This window comes from Hyaena hyaena, unplaced genomic scaffold (assembly GCF_003009895.1).
Source record: "Hyaena hyaena isolate Hyena2069 unplaced genomic scaffold, ASM300989v1 scaffold_113, whole genome shotgun sequence".
Classification (NCBI taxonomy): domain Eukaryota; kingdom Metazoa; phylum Chordata; class Mammalia; order Carnivora; family Hyaenidae; genus Hyaena; species Hyaena hyaena.
In genome coordinates, this window is record NW_024080745.1 from 2,146,314 (window position 1) to 2,168,418 (window position 22,105).

Sequence of the window (22,105 nt, forward strand, 5' to 3'; positions counted from 1 at the left end):
CACAGGTCCAAATAAACTGTGAAAGAACCCAAACTCAGGAAATAGGAAACCTTGTCCTTAGACGCTACCATCCAGCTTCTGGTGACTCAGCCTGTGTCCCTCCAGTCACATTTCAGATTCCCACAGTAAAGTCTGTTGGGCTCAGTTCAGCTTTAGGTCTTCCCCTGTTGGTCAGCTACATGAGGCAAGGTCATGAAGCATAGGCATGTCCGGAGCGGCAAGGGGGGACTACACACCAGGCACCACCCCAACAGAAGTCCACTTCAATTAGCCATGTTTGTAAGCTTCTGTTTTGCAGTTCATGAATGACAAAAGGTAAGGGCAAAAAGGCATAAAAGACATTGCTTAATCAAACAATTTTAATGAAGTTAATAGTAAGCAGTAAAAGTGCAATTACACGAAGAGCCCCATATTATACATGTTTAAATATTTTCCATTGTCTTTACTTGTAAGGTGTTGAAGGTGGGACCCACTCTTGAATCTTCTTTCTAGTGGTAGAATAAGGTACATATTGTTCTGGAGTGCCACTCACATTGAACTTATGGTTTGTCCAAATGAATTTACGAGCAGTAGGTGGTTTTGTTGTTGGAGGATCATCAGTCATAGAGTGAAGCCAACGATGCCTTAAAGAGGAAAAGAAAGACAGTTATGAAGAGGCAGGGGGGTGTGGTGGCAGGAGGGCTAAGCAGGAGGGCAGCTCTGGGGCTACTGTGTGGCTTGAGCTCAAATCTCAGTTCCTTCACTTACTAGCTGCACTTCTATGCCTTAGCTCTTTCAACTGAGCATCCTAAGTTCCGGAAGATGGCGTAAGGATTAAATGAGATAATACCCATAAAGCCCTACTGTGCACAGTGAGTACTCAACAGATGTTAGCTATTGCTTTTGTTACTGTATTTCATCATATCTAGGATGGGATCAATTTTCAAATACATAATATTTTATATGTTATCTCTAAGAAAAACATGCTGCCAATTAGCTCATGGTACTACTATTATAATACGTATCTTAATTTTAGAGGTAAAAGTATCTCAGAACTGATGAAATACAGTACTGCTGTTAGATGCTAGAGGCTGATTGGGACTGTCAGTTGCTCAGGCTGCTCTGGCTGATGAAGCTCTAGTTTAAAGTTCAGAGGCTCCTACTGAAGAAGAGATCTCTGCAAGCATCTTAAATTCAAGCTGAATACTATAGAACATACAATTTGTTATATTAAAAACACTGAATCACAGCCTAAAGTTCACAAGTATTTCAGTTTAAATGTTTAACAATTTAATCTCAAAGGAAGCTGGGTGCGTGGGGTAGAAAGGAAAAAGACAGCAAACCTGTCACTGAGGGCGGATAAAGGGGGGATCAAAGTCCAAGGGACAAAAAGAGGAACTGAGCAGGAAGCCACACGGAGTTTATATGGGACAGGAAGTGTAAAGAGGATTCATACGAGATCCCCCAAGCCTGGACGCTCACAAGAAAGGATGATGTTATGGGAAAAGGGAATGAGGGGAGGGAACGGGCAGAGAAATGCAGCTCCAAGAAAAAAAAGGGAGAGATTTCCTAGCTATAGAAAAAAGGACAAGTAGAGAAGGTTTCAGTAAAATAAGACTAAATTAATGAGAAAAGTTTATGATGCTACTTAAGCTTAAGAAAATTTGTTAGCAGTAATTGATAGATATAGCTAGGTATTGGCTAAAACCAAAAAGAGAGGACATAAATGATTATTACTATTGCTATATTTGTGTCTAAAGACATTGTATCATGATCAGCTAACACAATGAAGACATCTGTACACCCTGCACTGGTGTCTCCCTCACATCTTCCAACAGAAACTGGGGATTAGGGAAAATGACTTGGACCAATAAACTGTGACTATGAACACGAGCCCCGACTGAGCTGCTGGCAGTGAGGCAGGCTCTGCTAGCCACTCAAAGGATGGATTAGTTGTCAAAACCAAGGCTGATACTTATCAAGGGGCTTTATGTAAGCTTAAAGCATGGCAGGAATATTTAACTTTTACCTTGTTGAGGCAGCTTAAGTAACTAATGTATTTGAATAAAATAACAAAAATTTTATTTAAATAATTGCTGTCAAGGCTCTTGAAGGTTGAAATGATACTTAAGAAATGAAGAGTCCAAAGTTTATGTATGTCTATTCAGTTACTTAAGGACTGAAGATCGTATAGAGAAATTGAAAATGCTCAAGAAAACTGAAAAATATTTTTACCACAATACATAAAATCTGAAAATGTTTATCCAGCAAGGTTACAGGCAAGAATTAAGGAATGTGTGAGCAATAATTTATTTACATGATGGCATATAAAGAGCTGTTAGAAACAAGAAGATGTTTATAATCTGCTAGGTTGATGTAACCCTCCTGTAGTTGTTGGTATAGTATTATTAAATAAAGGCTAAACAAATCATACCTTCTAGATTTCCACACCGAAGAGTTTTTGCAAAGCAGATTTTTAGTTGGGTCATTAATTTTTTTATTATTATTTGTTTGTTTATGCATTCATTATTTAGAGAAAGAGAGAGAGCATGCAAGGGGAAGAGGAGGGGAGAGAGGGAGAGAGGGAGAATCCTAAGGAGACTCCTGTGCTGTCTGCACAGAGCCAGACGTGGGGTTCAAACTCATGACACATGAGATTGTGACCTGAGCCAAAATCAAGAGTCAGAAGCTCAACTCACTATGCCACCCAGGCACCCTTAAATAAAATTTTTAAAAAAATGGATATGAAAGACTAAAGAAAAACATGATTGGTTCTTGAGGTAAAAATGTTCATCATACTAAAACGAGTACTCTTTCCCACTTTAATTTATGAAGCATACCCATACATACTATTCAGTTACTTACTGACTACTAATCTAAGTATCTCATATTTTACAACTGAGTAAACAGAACTGAAATGACTTCCCCAAGGTCCCAAAGCACATATGCCACAAAGCTGAGGCTTGAACACAACTTCTCACTGTTGAAGAGAAACTTTTGGTCAAAAAATTTAAATTACAATCAAGAGATCAAACAGGGTTAGGATTATGAAAGCATCTAAGTATCTGCCAAAATCCTGAGAGCTGTCTAAATAACCCCAGGATGGGAATGGTAAATCTAACATTTAAAACACAAAAGTAGTTCATTACAAGACAGCTAGCTCAAACTTTGTTGGCTCAGTCACTGTTATTTCCAATTAAATGCACTCTGAATCAAAATCCCCACAGGATTTGACAATTATAATTCTACAGATCAGGGGCGCCTGGGTGGCTCAGTCGGTTACGTGTCTGACTTCGGCTCAGGTCACGATCTCATGGTCGTGGGTGTGAGCCCCGTGTCAGGCTCTGTGCTGACAGCTAGCTCAGAGCCTGGAGCCTGTCTTCAGATTCTGTATCTCCCTCTCTCTCTGACCCTCCCCTGCTCACGCTGTCTCTCTCTCTCAAAAATAAATTAAAAAACATTTTAAAAAATAATAATTCTACAGACCAGCTAAAAGCCTACCTACAAAAATTTTGAAAACTACCAATAATTAGAAAGGTTATTAGCGTTATCAGACATTAAGGTCACAAACGTTAGAATGGTATATAAACTAATATAAAAGAACAATATTATGGAATAAAATTCTCCAAACAGATTAAAATATATATAAGGTAAGGCTGGCATTTTAAATTATTGAGGCAACTAAATATTTTCCAACAAATTATGCCAGAATAATGAATTTTGTTGAAAAGAAATCAAGTTAGATTTCCCAAGCCATATATAGAAATAGATTCCAGACAGATTAATAATGCTCAGATACAACAGTGAATATTTATATTCATAAAATATTGATATCTATATAATGTGAAGAACCGTTTGTAAGAGTAACATTAAAAACAAAAAGGCGCAAAGGAAAAAAGTGTTAATTCTACTACATAAAAATTGAAATGTCTATGTCAAACAAGATTAAAGGATAAGACAAATGGGGAAATATCTGTCATATACAGAAAAGTAGTTCATCTATCATTAGAAATCAGAAAGAAAAAGTCAAATGTCCAACAGAAAAATGGACAAAAGTCATTAAGAGATCAATCATAAAAGAAAAAAGTAAAAATGGCAAACACAAAAAGCTCAATCAAAGCAATGCAAACTAAAACAAGATACAGTTATATTTTTACTTGCCGAACTGGCAAAGACTTTAAAAAGTAATGGTACCCGATACTGGTGAAATTTTAGAGAAATTAACACTCATATACAGCTGAATATATTTATGCTAAGAGTATAAATTGAGGGCAATTTGGCAGGAAGTATCAAACACTTTCAAAACATGTTCACTCATGGATGCAATAATTTTACCCATAGAAATTTGCCTTAAGGAAATGGAGATGTGTGAGTAAATGTTTAAGAACAAGGATGCGGCCACAGCTTTATTTATATGAGTGAAAAAAAAAGGAAAGAACAAAACCAAGAATAAAAGGGAATACTTAAATAATTCATGGCATATACACATGACAGAGACTAAAAGATCATTAAAAATTATGTTACAGAGAATATTTTATGACTTTGAGAAAATGTTCACCATATGTTAAATTTAAATGGCAGATCATTCGCTTAATTTATTTAATAGTACTTAGATAGCATTTATAAGTCATAGGGATCGTTCTAAATACTTTACAAATATTAACTCCTTTTAATCCTTATAACAACTCTCTGAGATAGATGTTATTATCCCAATTTAATAAATGAGGAAACTGGGGCACATTTTTAAAAACTTGCCCAAGGTAGTAGAATTAGGATTTAAACCTAGACTACCTCTTCAAAAGGCCTACTTACATTAAAAACAAAAACAAAAGGATTTATATGAATAGAAAAAGAAATCAGAAGAATATATATCAAAATGTTGAGGCGTCACCATTTCTCTTTTTAAAAAATCACTCAATCTAGTGGCACCTGGATGGTTCAGTTGGTTAAGCATCTGACTTTGAAGGCTCAGGTCATGATCTCACAGTTCGTGGGTTCGAGGCCCACATCCGGCTCTATGCTGACAGCTAGAGTCTGGAGCCTGCTTCAGATTCTGCGTCCCCCTCTCTCTCTTTGCTCCTTCCCCACTCGCTCTTTCTCTCTCCCATTCAAAAATAATAAACATTAAAAAATTTTAAATCACTCAATCTAAAATATTCTCAGATGTTTCCATGGCAGACAGACTTTCCCTCAGTCTACCTTAATGGAATTTTTTTCTAAGCCAACTCCATAATACAAAGTCATTCTCTGAAATTATGTGGAAAAAGTTCAAATAATGGCTTTTTAATCTAGACACCTCATATTTTCTACATGAGACTATCTCTAGCATGTACTATACAATGACAACCTTTGAACACAATAAAGATTTATTCTGGAAACTGAAATTAAGAGCAGTTCCTTGTTCATCAAGACTATTAGGTAGTTTATTTCTGTGTTTCCAGTCATGAAAATTGCCAACAACTCATCTTTGAAAAATGTTAGAATTGACCTTAAACAAAGCACTGAATAGTAAGGGAATGTATTCAACAAGGGCTGAACTTTAAAAACCAAAATCTTATCTTCTGCTTATAACAGAGAAATGTTATAGAGTAACATTCTGTAACACAGGAAAATCTACCTAAGCAGGCAATTTGCAGTTCTTAGAGCACAGTGGCTTAAAATCCCGATTTTCTGGAGCAGAAAATAAACATTAGGAAGGATCTATTTTGAAAAGAATCTTTCAGTGCAGTGTACTGAGTAACGTTCATTTCAGTTCAGTTCAGTCAGTATTTCACACAACATCCCTGACCCAAAAAAGGCTGGATTAGGCAGATGTACCCACAGGAAGACATCCTCTGCTGCTGATAGCTGGTAACTTATTCAGGGGACTATTTTAAAAAACTAAAATATAACAAATGATTCAGTGGGACAAGATACTAAACAGGACAGGTTGGGGCACCTGGGTGGCTCAGTTGGTTAAGTGTCTGACTCTTGATTTCAGCTCAGGTCATGATCTCAGTTTGAGTTCAAGCCCTGTATCTGGCTCCACATTGATAGTGCAGAGCCTGGCTGAGATTCTCTCTCCCTTTCTCTCTGCCTCTTCCCTAACCTCATGCACCTGCGTGCAAGGACAGGTTGGAGTCAGAATGGAATTCAGACGTAAATCTACCTTCAATTTCAAATAAGTTATAAGAGTGACAAACATAGCATTTCTGGATCAGCTAGAAGAAGCAAAGACAATTACTGTATTCAAGTTACAAAATTAGGGGTGCCTGGGTGGCTCAGTTAGTTAAGTGTCCAACCCTTGATCGCAGCTCCAGTCTTGATACAGGGTCATGAGCTCAAGCCCTGCCTTGGGCTCTCTTCTGGGCGTGATGTGTACTTAAAAAAAAAAAAAAAAAAGGTTGTTTCAAGTAAGACAGTGTATCTACATTCATTCAACAAATATTTTAATTTTTGAAATGTTTTTATTTATTTTTGGGAGAGAAACAAAGATAGAGCACCAGCAAGGGAGCAGGGGAGGGGCAGAGAGAGAGGGAGACACAGAATCCCAAGCAGGCTCCAGGGTCTGAGCCGTCAGCACAGAGCCCAATGCGGGGCTTGAACCCACGAACTGTGAGATCACGACCTGAGCCAAAGTCAAATGCAACCAACTAAGCCACCCAACCGCCCCTCACTCAACAAATATTTATTGAGCATCCACTATGTGCTAAACATCATTTTAGGCATTAGCAACACAGCAGTGAACAAAGTTGTTATCATCAAGAAGCATGGTAGTTGGGGAAACAATAAATTAAATAATCTGTAACAAAACACCAGGCAGAGCTAAGTGCTGCCAAGGAAAACACTAGTGCAGGGGAAGGGGACACAGTGTGAGAGGAAAGGCTCTTCTAGATAGGGCAGGACGAGGAGCTACCAGAGCAGGCACTTGAATAAAGTGAAGGTGTGAGCCATGGAGCATCTGGGAAAACAGAGTGACGGAGGTGGGTGTGCTCACCAGTCAAGGGAATGTGCGGACAAATTGGCCAAGCCAAGAGTTGGCAGCGCCAACAACACACAAGGCCTAGTAAGGAGTTGGGGTTTTCATTCTCATCACGATGGGAAACTAATGGATAGTTCTGAGCAGAGGTTTGTAAAATAACCACCCCAATCACTTAGGATGTGGAGAACACTGGTGCACTGCAAGAATGTAATCAGACCAGTTGGGAGGCTGTGGTAGAAGTTTCCAGCAAGAGTTAACTGTGGCTTAGACCAGGATAATAATGACAGAGGTAGTGATCGGATGTGGGACATATTCAGAAGTAATCACAGAGAACCTGCTGACAGACTGGATGCTGGAGAGAGAAGACCTGTGAGGACAACCCTTAAGTTTCTAGCTTGATTAAACATGAGTCACTTAAGGCTTAGGAACATTTTGTTTGATAGGTCTGTGCATCTATGTTGGGCATAGAAAAAATATATATTACATTTATAATTGTGACCTAAAGTGTTGAAAGGAATGTAATTAACTAAACTTGTAAAAGAAGATAATTGTTTAGGAGATTTTAATCCTCTCCATTTGAGTTTATCAAACAAGAGAAAATAATTGTTCTCTATTTTTATGCAAAAATGTTCAATTTACTAATCTTGTTATCCTATTTATAAATTGGACCTCAAGGCTTAAGAAGTAGGTTTTAAAAATTGCAGCTGTAACTCTTAATTATAGAGAACAGTCTGATGCTTATGGGAGGGGAGGTGGTTGGGGGATGGGCTAAATAGGTGATGAGGATTAAAGAGCACTCTTGTGATGAGCACAGGGTGGTGTATGGAGGAGCCAAATCACTATACTGTACCCCTGAAACTAACAGTTCACTGTATGCTAACTATAGTGGAATTAAAATAAAAAGTTAAACTTCAGCTGTAACAAACAGCATATTAATTTTAAGCCCAAATTTCCATTAATCTTTTTATATCAAAAGCCCCTGTTGGGGCACCTGGGTGGCTCAGTTGGTTAAGCGGCCGACCTCAGCTCAGGTCATGATCTTGCAGTCTGTGAGTTTGAGTCCCGCGTCAGGCTCAGTGCTGACAGCTCATAGCTTGGAGCCTGCTTCCAATTCTCTGTCGCCTTCTCTCTCTGCCCCTCCCCTGCTTGCTCTCTGTTTCTCTCTCAAAAATAACATTAAAAAAAAAAGTCCCTCAGACACTAAAAATCTCAAACTGACAAGTAGAATATTTAGTGAATTGGGGAAAATGTGTGATTTATTCAGTGAGAAAAGGAGGCCAGCAAACAAAATACTGTTATACACACAAATCTATATATAGTTATTTATAATCACAAAACTTCTTCTAAAGAGGGTGTGATCAATAAATTTCAATCTGTTCTCCACACTGTGATCCATTTGAAATATTCCTTCTTTATTTAAAAGCAGATCCTCAGGGGCGCCTGGGTGGTCAGTCAGTTAAGCGTCTCTGACTTCGGCTCAGGTCATGATCTCATGGCTCTGTGCTGACAGCTCAGAGCCTGGAGCTTGCCTCAGATTCTGTCCTGGTCTCCCTCTCTCTCTGCTCCTTCCCACCCCCCAACCCCCGCCACCCCACTCTCTCAAAAAAATAAACACTAAAAAAAAAGGTTAACAGTGTTTATTTCTGGGCCAAGGAGTTTATTTTTATTTATTTTAAAAAATTTTTTGTTTATTATTTTTGAGAGAGAGAGAGACAGAGTGCGAGTGGGGGAGGGGCAGAAAGAGAGGGAGACACAAAATCGAAGCAGGCACCAGGCTCTGAGCTATCAGCACAGAGCCCAACATGGGGCTTGAACTGAGGAACCACAAGATCCTGACCTGAGCTGAAGTCAGAGGCTTAACCGACTGAGCCACTCAGGCACCCCAAGGAGTTTATTTTTATTTCTACTTCATGTATCTCTGGGTTTTCCAAGTTTCCTATAACAATTGCACATTTTTACAATTAGAAAAAAATTAACAGTGATTGTATTGATTGTTTTAATAACATGGAAAATTGCTTATAATATTGACAAAAAAACCTAAATAAGATTATGAACACAATAACAAAATAAATTTTTTTTTTTTAATTTTTAAAAGGAAATATGCCAAATGTCGACAGTGGTTGTCTCTTAGGGACTATGTAGATTATCCCTGGCCCCTGCCAGATTCTTTAAACTTTTCTGGCTTCTCATAATTTTAAGGACAGATTCCATTTAGATTCAATGAAGTTCATATTGCCAAATCAAATGGACACTTTCTGTCCTGATCTCAAGCAATCTCTCAGCATCAATCAATACAGCTAGCCTCATCTTTGCTGAAATGCTCTTCTCTCTTGCCTTCCCTTTTCCTTTGCTAGGTACTTCTCATTCTTCTTTGCTAGCTCAACCTCTTTCCTAAACTCCAGATTTATATATGAGCTGTTCACTTGACAGCTGGATCAAATTTACTACATCCAAAAGAGAGAATTCTGACTGCAACCCTCCACTCCCCATCCTACTTTTCTCAAGTCTTCCCATCTCAATGAATGGTAACACCATCCAACCTCTCAAACCTACACCTATGAAGCATCTTTGATTCCTATCACCCTCAGTCTCCCCAACTTCCACCCCGCTTTTCTACAAAGGCATCTAGAACAACATACACTAACTGAAAAAAAGCTGACCACAAGGAAAAGGAATCTTCACAAGAGTAAAAACATGTTAATTACACTATGGCTTTGGAAAAATCTTGAAGCGAAAATAATTTTCTGTTAAAAAGGCAATTTTCAACATACGCTATTATTCAAAAAATAATGTATTTATATATTACTTCAATAATTTAACCATTAATCTTAATAAGGAAAATCAATATACAAGGACAGACTGGCTGTACTACGCTGAGGGAGAAAAGATGTTACTTAGAAATGAAGAGAAGGTGCCACCAAGTGGGAAGAAAGTATATACATAGTAGAGAAAAATCTAGGCAAGCCATATTTAACTTGATTTAAAGGATTTCAGGGTTCTGACACTTCAAACCAAAAAACTCCTGATAAGTAGAAACAGTAATTTTATACTATTATGCATAAGAGTCCAAACTTTCCACCATTTTATTCTCGACCTTTTCCCTTGTCAAATTTCATCTAGATACCAATTACTTACTAGGTTTATCTGTTACTAATTCTATGCCAAAGCTAATAAGCATAAAAATGAAAATAAGGGGGGACCCCTGGTGCTCAGTCAGTTGAGAGTCCCACTCTTGATTTTGGCTCAGGTCACAATCACAGGGTCATGGGATTGAGCCCCATGGCTCTGAGCTGAGTGTGGAGGCTGCTTAAGATTCTCTCTCAAAATAGGAAGGATGGAAGGAAAAAGGAAAGAAATAAAGACTTGTGCATTACTATGTAGATGGTAGCTATAAAGATAAAATTAAGGACAATCAAAATGGTATTAAGGAGTATAATGGTATAGGGGCGCCTGGGTGGCTTAGTCGGTTAGGTTAAGTGTCCGATTTTCGCTTAGGTCATGATCTCGCGGTTCGTGGGTTCGAGCCCTGCGTCGGGCTCTGTGCTGACTGCCAGCTGAGAGCCTGGAGCCTGTTTCAGAGTCTGTGACTCCCTCTCTCTCTGACCCTCCCCTGCTCATGCTCTCTCTCTCTCCCTCTCCTAGAAATAAATAAAACATTAAAAAAAAGAGTATAATGGTATAAAAGATTACTTGTGATCTACTGAAATACTTTGAGTATTCTGTTCAGTCAGGTTAAGCTAATATAAACTCCTAAAAAAGAAATTAAAATGTCACTGCTGATTCTATAAGAGAATAGAACTTACATAAGAAAATAAAAGTATGATAAGGGGCACCTGGGTGGCTCAGTCGGTTAAGCGTCCAACTTTGGCTCAGGTCATGATCTCATGGCTAGTGGGTTCGAGCCTTGCATCAGGCTCTGTGCTGACAGCCTGGGACTTGCTTCAGATTCTGAGTCTCCCCCTCTCTCTGTCCCTCCCCTGCTCATGCTCTGTCTCTCTCTCTCTCAAAAATGAATAAATGTTTAAAAAATCTTTTAAGAAAATAAAAGTACTGTAACAAAGAAAACTAATGGACACTCAGTTATAGTACACAGTATTAGTCTACCAGCTAGAATTCATTGACATATACTCCAAGATAGCAAGGACCACCTATTTTGCTTACCACTGCAAATGTGTAAATCTATCAGTGCATGACACACAGTGAGATGCTTAGTATTTGTTGAATTAGTGATATGTAAGCTGAGTACTGTGATAGGTTCTAGGCATCTAGTTTTTAATTTTCAAGGTACCTAGAGCTCTAATGCACATTCCACACATTTGCATCAGCATATACACCTTTTATTTACCTACCAGTAGACCCAACAGCCTCACTAGCTGCTGACAGAGTCAAAGAAATGAAGGCCTTGTAATGAGATAAAGTGAACTCTCTTTTCCCCACAACATTTCTTTTTTTTTTTTTTAATTTAATGTTTTATTTATTTCTGAGAGAGAGAGAAGAGAGACAGAGAGAGAAACAGAGAGACCGTGTAAGCAGGGGAGGGTCAGAGAGAGAGGAGACACAGAATCCAAAGCAGGCTCCAGGCTCTGAGCTGTCAGCACAGAGCCCAACGCGGGGCTCAAACTCAAAAACCGTGAGATCATGACCTGAGCCGAAGTAGAATGCTTAACTGACTGAGCCACCCAGGCGCCCCCTCCCCCCTCCAACATTTCTAATGTCCCCACTAGATTAGAGAACAGTATGTGAGCCACAGAAGTTTACTGAAGAAATTCCCTGATTCTATGATAAACACTTGATACTTTGAAAGGGAATCCTTCTCTAGGTGAGATTATGGAGCTACCTTACAGATTCATATACTATCACAGGCCATCCCCGGCACCAGAGACTCAGACAGGACAGGACAGGAACTATAGCTCGCCCCAGAGGCATCTAGGTAAATTGCATTCAATTCCTTACACACAGAAATTATGAGATAATGTTTATTGTTTTAAGCTAAATGTAACTCTGTTAACACAGTAATGGATACGTGGTACAATCCCCAAACTCATAACCTGCATCACTAGCACCTTAGTCCAGCAATTAGCCTCCTTCAACACTGCCCCACCTTCCTCATTCTTCACAGCAACGACAGAGATGCTTTCAAAATGTAAATCACAGGGTGCCTGGGTGGCTCAGTCAGACATTTGACTTCGACTCAGGTCATGATCTCACAGTTTATGGGTTCTCACAGTTTGTGGGATCAAACCCTGCATCAGGCTGGGCTCTGTGCTGACAACTCAGAGCATGGAACCTGCTTCAGATTCTGTCTTCCTCTCTCTACCCCTTTCCCATTGACGCTCTGGCTCTCTCTTTCAAAAATAAAATAAACACTAAAAAAATTTTTTTAATTGTAAATAACAGGCAATAAAACAAAGGCAGTAAGGGGCACCTGGGTGGCTTAGTCGGTTGAGCGTCCAACTTTCACTTAGGTCACGATCTCGCGGTTCGTGGGTTCAAGCCCCGCGTCGGGCTCTGTGCTGACTGCCAGCTCAGAGCCTGGAGCCTGTTTCAGTCTGTGACTCCCTCTCTCTCTGGCCCTCCCCTGCTCATGCTGTCTCTCTCTCTCTCTCCTAGAAATAAATAAAACATTAAAAATGTAAAAAAAAAAAAAACAAAGGCAGTAAGCTCTTGGACATCACCCTTAGCAATGTATTTATGGATGTGTCTCTTCAGGCATGTAAACAAAAGCGAAGATAAACTAATGGGATTACACCAAAATGAAAAGCTTTTGTAAAGCAAATGAAATCATCAACCAAACAAAAAGGCAACCTCATGAATGGGAAAATATATTTGCAAATGATATATCCAATAAGGGATTAATATCTAAAAAATATAAAGAATTTATACAACTCAACACCAAAAAATCCCAAACACTCCAAATAAAAAACGGGTAGAGGACCCGAGCTGATATTTTTCCAAAAAGACATACAAATGGTCAACAGATACATGAAAAGATGCCCAACATCACTAATCATCAGGGAAAAGCATATCAAAATCAAATGAGATATCATCTTATAGCTGTCAGAATGGCTAGCAACAAAAAAATGAGATATATTAAGTTTTGGTGAGGATATGGGAAAAAAAAGAAACCTTGTACACTGTTGGTAGAAATGAAATTGGTACAACCACAGTGGAAAATAGTGTGGCGTCTCCTCAAAAAATTAAAAATAGAATTACCATATGATCCAGTAATTCCACTGCTGGATAGTCACCCAAAGAAAAAGAAAACATTGTCCACCAACTGACGAATGGATCAAGAAGATGTGGTATATCTATACAATGGAATACAACATGGCAATGAGAAAGAATGAAATCTGGCCATGTGTAGCAACATGGATGGACCTTGAGGGGGTTATGCTGAGCGAGATAAGTCAGGCAGAGAAGGACAGATACCATATGTTTGCACGTATAGGTGGATTAGGAGGAACTTAACGGAGGACCATGGGGAAGAAGGGGAGAAATAGTTGGGGAAAGGGAAGGAGGCAACCATGAGAGACTCTTGAATGCTGAGAACAAACTGAGGGCTGATGGGGGTGGGGGAGAAGGGAAGGGGGGTGATGGGCATGGAGGAGGGCACTTGTTGGGATAAGCACTGGGTGCCATGTGGAAACCAGCTTGACAATAAACTATTTAAGAAAAAAAAAAGAAAATGAAAACATTAATTCAAAAAGATACATGCATCCCTACATTAAGGGCAGCATTATTTATAATAGCCAAGACATGGAAGCAACTCAAGTGCCCACCAAAAGATGAATGGATAAAGAAGATGTGCTGGGGCGCCTGGGTGGCTCAGTCGGTTAAGCACCCAACTTCAGCTCAGGTCATGATGTCATGGTCAGTGAGTTTGAGCCCTGCATCAGGTTCTGTGCTGACAGAATATTACTCAGTCATTAAAAAAAAAAAAAAAGAAAAAAGAATGTGATCTTGGGGTGAGTGGGTGGCTCAGTCAGTTAAACGTCCAACTTCGGCTTGGAGTCATGACCTCGCAGTTAGGAGTTAGAGCCCCGTGTCAGGCCCTGTGCTGACAGCTCAGAGCCTGGAACCTGCTTTGGATTCTGTGCCTCCCTCTCTCTCTGTTCCTCCCCTGGTCGTGCTCTGTCTCTCTCTCTCAAAAATAAATAAAGATTAAAAAAAAATTTTTTTTAATGTGATCTTACCATCTGTTACAACACGGATGGACCCAGAGAGTACTGTGCTAAGCAAAATAAGTCAGAATGAAAAAGGCAAATACCCTATGATTTCACATATAAATAACAAATATCCAAAGCATAAAAAACAAAACAAACAAAAAGCAGAAATGGACCCATAAATACAGAATTGATGGTTGCCAGAGGGGAAGGGGGATAGGGTAATAAAAGAAATAGGTGAAGGAGAGCAGGAAAATAAGTAAGTCAGTAAGTAAATAAATAAATAAATGGAACAAGCATAGTAATGAATTATAACTCACTGATAACAACAGGAGTTCATACTGATACAAATAAACAAGTAGAATGAAAATTTGTTGAGTAATGGGACACTTAAATTTAATTTCAAAGCACCTCTACACAGCGCGCTCATTAATTGCAAAGGGAAAACTTTAGAAAGGAGAAACATCCCAGATATACTCTATTCAAGTGAGGGAAGATATAATCAGTAATGGGGATAATCAAAATAGGATCCCACCTAATAGACTGTAAGAAAAACATGGCACTGCTTCTGTGAAATTCCTGCCAAAGATATATAGCCTGAATCTAGTCATGAGAAAACATTTGACAAGCTCAGACTGAAGGACTTTATACAACATAACTGCCCTGTAACTTTCAAAAGCGTGAAGGTCATGACAATTATGGAAAAGCTAGAAACAAATCCAGTGTGAAAGAGACTAGAGAGAAATGAAATCCACATGAAATGCACAATTAGACCCTCTGGCTATAAAAGGTCTTTGTTGGCACAACTGATAAAAACTAAATGGGATCTGAAGATGAGACAACAGTGGTATATGACTGTTAATTTCCCAGCTTTGATGGTTAAATTGTAGTCACATAGGAGAATATCCTTGTTTGTAGGAAGTACACACTGGAGTATTCAAGACATCCTTTGGCAACTTCGAAATGATTCATATACTTTCAGCTCTTCAGAAAGTTTAAGATTGATCTCAATTTTAAAAAAAAATTCTAAAACAGATCACATCCCACTTTTCCTTCCAGTGACTTTCAAAGAAATTCAGGGAAAAAAAAAAAAAAAGCCAAACAACCCACGGCTTACCACATCTACATGATCCAGGCCCTAGCTATTTCTCATCTAGTTACCGAAAATCTTCCTTTCAGTCATTCCATTCCAGCCAAACTGGCCATATTGCTGTTCTTTAAATACCAGCAAATATATCTCAACACACAGGTTTTTGCACTGTGGTTTCTACTGCCTGGACCTCTGTGCCCCCTTCCCCAGCCTGCTCCCTCCCCTCTTCCAATTTCATTTCCTCAAGGGAGCCTTTCCTAACTTCCAAATACAACAGCCACCAGACCCTCCCATTACTCTTTATCCCTTATGAATGCCAGCTTTGTATTATCTTTGTATTTATAATTGTCTAAAATATAGAACACATTTGTTTGTCTGCCTTCCTCCAATGAGAGCAAGAACTTTATTTACTGTTGTATTCCCAGTGTCTACAATAGTTCTTCGCATCTGGTAAGCATAAAATAAATAGTTATTTGAATAAGTAACAATGACAAACTGTTTGTTATTCATTACTTTGTATGTAAAGCAATACCTGGCTCTCTAACTAAAACTGAATTGGGGGACCCTGGGTGGCTCAGTCCGTTAAGCTCTGACTTTGGCTCAGGTCATGATCTCTCGGTTGGTGAGTTTGAGCCCCACACTGGGCTCTCTGCTGTCAGCACAGAGCCTGCCTCAGATCCTTTGTACCCCCCTCACCCTTCCCCCACATGCACTATTTCTCTCTCTCAAAAATAAATAAACATTAAAAAAATGTTTTTAAAATGAACCCAACATCAAATTTATTCATGGATCAAAGGTAAGACTCCACAGATTTAGAATTCTACAATGTATTACACTCATCAAAGGAGAGTCTTCTCGAGAAACAAACAGCTAAACTTGTCCAACAACACTTCTCCCTACATTGCAAGCCCTTAAGCTTCCCTTATATACAAGGGTCATCAAAGGTACTCAGCCTTAGGAGGCTCCCCTCCACAAAGAAATTCAGCTTTATATCCTCAATTGCCCTCAGGCAACTGCTGGACCCATGTTATCTTCTACAGCTCTCTACCTCTTTTTCATGTGATCTCAGATCATATGAAAGAACTCACTTGGCTGAACAGTGCTCTTATCCTTTCTTAGTTTTTACTACTTTACCATTTTAAATGTGTTTCATCACATAATTTAAATCAGTTCCCTCCCGCAACCCGCGCCCCAACTTTCTCCCAAAATATAGACCATGAGCGCTGAGTAAAGATGAGTGCTTTGAAGGAGATAGATCTCAGTCTATTGGAGATCTGAAAGAGATAGCCCACAGGCCTTCTGCATCCTCCTAGGACCAATTCCACCCCCTAACAATCAACTAAACAAATAACTTGGGCATCTTACCTCCTAAAACCAAATTCAACTTTGAGTCTTGGGTCTCAAATAGTGCCCCTAACATATAAGATGACTCTTCAGAGAAACTAGACAGCTCTTGATCTAAAATCACAGTCCCTTGGATCTTAAAAGAACCATAGGCTATTGGTGTTTATTAAAAAAGAGTACAAAATCCAGGCTCACATGTAACATCACTGCTGCTTTCTCATAAGAGCCAATGAGTATAAAGACAACCTAATACAAGCAAACCTTGGAGATGTTGCAGGGTTGGTTTCAGACTAACAAAATAAACTGAATATTGCAATAAAACAAGTCAAATGAATTTTTGTTTTCCAGCGCATATAAAAGTTATGTTTACACTACACTATAGTCTATTAAATGTGCAATAGCAGTATATCTAAAAAAAAATATGCCTTATTTAAAAATACTTTATTGCTAAAAATACTAGCCACCATCTGTCCTTTTAGGGAGTTTTAATTTTTGTTTTTTGCTCACGGAAGGTCCTGCCTTGAAGTTGACGGCTGCTGACTGACCGAGGTGGTGGGGGTGATAGTGGCAATTTCTTAAAATAAGATGACAACAATGAAGTCTGCCATACTAATCCAGTCTTCCTTTCATAAACAATTTCTCTGTAGCATATATGCTATTTGATACCATTTACCACAGTAAAACTTCTTTCAAAATTGGAGTCAATCCTCTCAAACATGCCACTGCTGTATCAACTAAGTTTATATTATATTCTAAGTCCTTTGTTGTTATTTCAATAATTTTCACAGCATCACTACCAGGAGTAGATTCTAGATCAAGAAACCACTTTCTTTGCTTATCCAAGAGAAGGAACTCCTCATCCATTCAAGTTTGATCATAAGACTACAACAATTCAGTCATGTCTCCAGGCTCCACTTCTCGTTCTCTTGTGATTTCTACATTTACTTCCATAATTAGTTTACCCACTGAAGTCTTAAACCCCTCAAAATCACCCATGACCAATGGGTTGGAATCAACTTCTAAACTGTTAATGTTGGTATTTTGATCTCTTCCCATGAAATAACAAATGTTTTTAATGACATCTAGAATGATGAATTCCTTTGAGAAGATTTTCAACTTACTTTGCCCAGATCCATCAGAGGAATCACTATCTATGGCAGCTATAGTGTATACAACGTCTTTCTTAAATAATACTAGAAAATCAAAATCACTCCTTCATCTGTGGGCTAAAGATGTTGTGTCACCAGACATGAAACAGTATGAATCTCACTGTACATCTCCATCAGAGTTCCTGGGTAACCAGGTGCATTGTCAGTGAGCAGTTATATTTTGAAAGGAATCTTTTTTTTTTGAGCAGTAGATCCCAACAGAAGGCTTAAATTTTCAGTAAACCATGTTGTAAGTAGATGTGCAGTCACCTAGGCTTTGTTGTTCCATTGGTAGAGCATAAGTAGATTTAGCATAATTCTTAAGGGCTGTGGAATTTTCTGAACAGTGAATGAACATAGGCCTCAAGTGAAAAACAACAGCTGCGTTAGCCCCTAACAAAAGCGTCAGCCTGTCCTTTGAAGCTCTGAACCAGGCACTGACTTTTCTCTAGCTATGAAAGTCCTAGATGGCATCTTCTTCCAATAGAATGCTGTTTCATCTACATTGAAAATCAGTTGTTAGTGTTGCCATCTTCACTAATTATCTTAGCTAGGTCTTCTGGATAACTTGGGGCAACTTTTACATCAGCCCTTGTTGCTTTACGTTGCACTTTTATGTTATGGAGACCACGTCTTTCCTTAAACTTCATGAACCAAACTCTACTAGCTTCACTTTTCTTTTGCAGCTTCAGCACCTCTTTCAGCCTTCATAGAATTGAGAGAGCTGGGGGCTTGCTCTAGATTAAGCTTTGGCTTCCGGAATGCTGTGGTTGGTCTGATCTTCCATCCAGAACACTAAAACTTTCTCCATATCAGCACTCAGGCTATTTCACTTTCTCATCATTCTTGTGTTCACTGGAGTAGCACTTTTAATTTCCTTCAAGAATTTTTCTTTTGCATCCACAACTTGGCTAAATGTTTGATACAAGAGGCCCCGTTTTCACCCTATGTAGGCTTTTAACACGCCTTCCTCACTAAGCTTTATCACTTTTAGCTTTTGATTTAAAGTGACAGATGTGTGCTCGCTTCAGCAGCACATATAATAAAGTGACAGACATGCAACTCTTCCTTTCTCTTGAACACTCAAAGGCCTTTGAAGGATTACTGATTGGCCTAATTTCAGTACTGTTGTGTTTCAGGGAATAGGGAGGCCTGAGGAGAGGAAGACAGGGTAGTGGCCAGTTGGTGGGGCACTCAGAACATAAACATTAAGTTCACTAAGTTCACCATCTTATATGCATGCGACTCATGGCACCCCAAAACAATTACAACAGTAACGTCAAAGATCATTTGATTAAGGGTCACCATAACAAATATAATAACAATGAAAAAGACTGAAATATTGTGAAAATTATCAAAATGTGATACAGAGACACTGTATGGCATATGATATGAAAATTATCAAAATATGATAGAGACACAATGTGGGCATATGGTGTTGGAAAAATGGCACCAAAAGAGTTACTCAAGGCAGGGTTGCCTCAAACCTTCAATTTGTAAAAAAAAGAAAAAGAAAAAAAACTTCTCTGATTTGTGCAGCACACTAAAGCAAAGCATAATGAATCTAGGTATGCCTGTAATGTGGTCTTCAAACTACAACACTGATATAGGTCAATGCTCTTAATTAGTCCAAGGAGTAGAGAACTGGTTGTAGGAGAAATATGACATGTTTCGCTTAGTTTACAATATATATTTTTAATTTATTTACTTAAGTTCAAATTAGTTAATATACGTGTAGTATTGGTTTCAGACATAGTTCATAATATATTGTTAAAAAAACATTCTGTTCAATCAAGTAGCCTATTTAATTTAAATAAAAATTCAATTCAGTCACATTAGCCACATTTCACAGTGCCCTGGGCCACATGTGGCTAGTGGTGGACAGCAAAAACATAGAAAATTCCCATGATCATGAAAAGTTCTATTGGACAGTGCTGTATTTAGGGTGATACATATTTTTAAATTAACATTTAAAAAACAAGAAATCATAAATGATGAAATACACATTTCTACTTTCTTTTGAAAAACTGTATCTAGAAATGGTTGACCAAATTCTCAGCTGATGGAACTGGGGAGTGATGAAGAGTGCTGTTGCCCTCTTTGAAGGAGTGTGTGCTTTTCAGTCCTTTACAGTCCCCACCAGTCCCTACTGTCTCACACTGCACTTCATTCACTCATGTTGTATGCCTGGATTTCTACTCGAGTCTTTAGAATAGAAGTGAATACTCCTGAGATTATTCCAGTTTCCACAAAATAGAGCCACAGGCAGTTTCTGATGATCAAGTTCAAGTAAAATAAAATGTCACAGTTAACCTGATACACTTATTTCTAGTTTTCTGGTGAAATTTTCTAGATGAACTGAAACAGATATCTAGAGTTTAATTATGTATCAAATGGCATTATTTTAGCAATCTATGAAACAGATATGAGTACTTTGCTTTGAAAATATTTTACACAAAATTGATAATCCAAGAGCATTTAGAATTTCATTTCAAAAAAAAGAATTTCATTTCAAAATAAGTATAAAATTACTTTTTAGAGACATAAGGAATTTGAGGGCCTTCATTTTACAGATGAGAAAAATTTTACAGATTAAAAAACTAAACCCCAGAGAGGTTAGGAAACTTGCTTAAAGTCAAACTGCCAAATATTCAGAGTCAGTCAGAATTCTCTTTGCCTTTCCCTTCACCCACAGCCACCTGATAATGTGGCATACTGTTTTTCCCCAAAGACAGCCACATCATTATATATGCCAACATGTTATGTGATGTTGACATGCCTCCATTAAAAAACAGGGTTTATGTTCTTTTTCATTAAACTTGGGCAGAGTTTTCTAACTGCCCCAACCAACGGAATGCAGAAATTTCCAAGACTATGTCAGTTAAGGCAATATGGCTTCTGCCTGGGGTTGGCTCTTAGAGCCCTTGCCTGAGGCGGTGCAGGCTACCTGAGGGTGTTCCATCCCAAAGCCCCAGCCACGCCCCTTGCTGACAGCCAGTACCAGCTGCCAGATACTGAATGAACAAGTCTTCAGATGATTCTGGTATCGAGCCTTTGAGTCTTCGACCTGACATTGTGGAGCAGAGATACGCTGGTCTGACTATGACTTGCCTGAACTCCTGACCCATAAAAACTATGAGAAATAAACACTTGTTGTTTTAAGACCCTAAGTTTTAGGGTTATTTGTTACACGGTCACCATAACTGGGACAGATGCTTTCAGATCACTGTTTTATAAACAGATATGCAATAAATATTTGTGTAATGACACAAATATTGCCAAGCCAAAGAAAATAAAATGTTGCCTTAGTTTACCATTCAGGAGGGACCATGCTTCCATCCACATCCCAAAATGTGTTCTTGCCATTCATTTCAGTAGTATACATAACCCATCGGTGACGACCTGGGTGGAAAGACCAACATTTATAAAGATGCGAAGAAATAAAGACAACCTTTAAAAAAAAAAAGCATAACTGTATAATAGCAAAGAAGAATTTTTTTTCTTTAACAAAAGACTCTTACATGAGAGAATGTTAAAGGCACAGCACCCTGGGTATATTAGTGAAGACAAGCCTCAGGAAGTGAATGGCAAGCTTTCATCAATAGCCTGGCAGCTGCCAAAGCAAAATGCCTTCACTGGGACTGAGACGCACTCTATGCGTGGGGCTCAGACATCTCCCACAGTGGAGAACCCTTGCTTCCCCTCCCCACCGTGCCCCTAACAAGAGGGTAGAGGAAAAAGTGGAGGAGTGTGTTTCCAACCGTTCAGGGTATTCATGAGAGAAAGTGCTCTCCTGACACTGGGGCAGGAGAAATGTATTCACAGTAATCATACTTGAATTATATGTTTCCATATAAGTATATTTAAACAACCACCAGAGATCCTTTTGGAAACTGGTGATCACACGTAATAAGCAAACATTATAAATGGCGGTTAGATAAATAGGACAGCTCCTGTCATCAAAATAGTATGGCTACATTTTTTTAGTTAACAAATTTCTGTGAAATAGTTGGGGGTGTAACTACAATTTACCACTGTTTCTTGGGACATCTGGGTGGCTCAGTCAGTTAAGAGTCTGACTCTTGATTTCAGCTCAGGTTAGGAAGTTCAAGCCCCACATTGGGCTCTGGACTGACAGCACAGGCTGGAGCCTCCTTGGGATTCTGTCTTCCTCTCTCTGCATCTCCCCTGCTTGCTCTCTCAAAATAAATTTTAAAAGCTTTAAATAAATAAATAAATATCTTCTTCAGAGTCTGGGTCTCCCTCTCTCTGCCTCTCCCCACTCCTACTCTGTCTCTCTCTCTCAAAAATAATTTTCTTTTTTTTTTAAAAATAGTTTATTGTCAAATTAGTTTCCACATAACACCCAGTGCTCATCCCAAGTGCCCTCCTCCATGCCCATCCCTCCCTCCCCCCCACA

The 22,105-nt window shown here is 38.8% G+C and overlaps 1 protein-coding gene across 1 annotated transcript in view; it reads right to left on the reverse strand.

Annotated features, from left to right (window-relative positions):
• Positions 1–339: 339 nt before the first annotated feature.
• Positions 340–22,105, reverse strand: part of NDUFA12 (NADH:ubiquinone oxidoreductase subunit A12) — a 25,070-nt gene continuing 3,304 nt past the window's right edge. Inside the window, exons 3-4 of the mRNA XM_039236640.1 lie at positions 21,000–21,087; positions 340–623 (exon numbers count right to left, since the gene is read on the reverse strand). Coding sequence (XP_039092571.1) covers positions 443–623; positions 21,000–21,087 — 269 coding nt within the window. The 3' untranslated portion in view covers positions 340–442. The remainder of the gene's footprint in view (positions 624–20,999; positions 21,088–22,105) is intronic.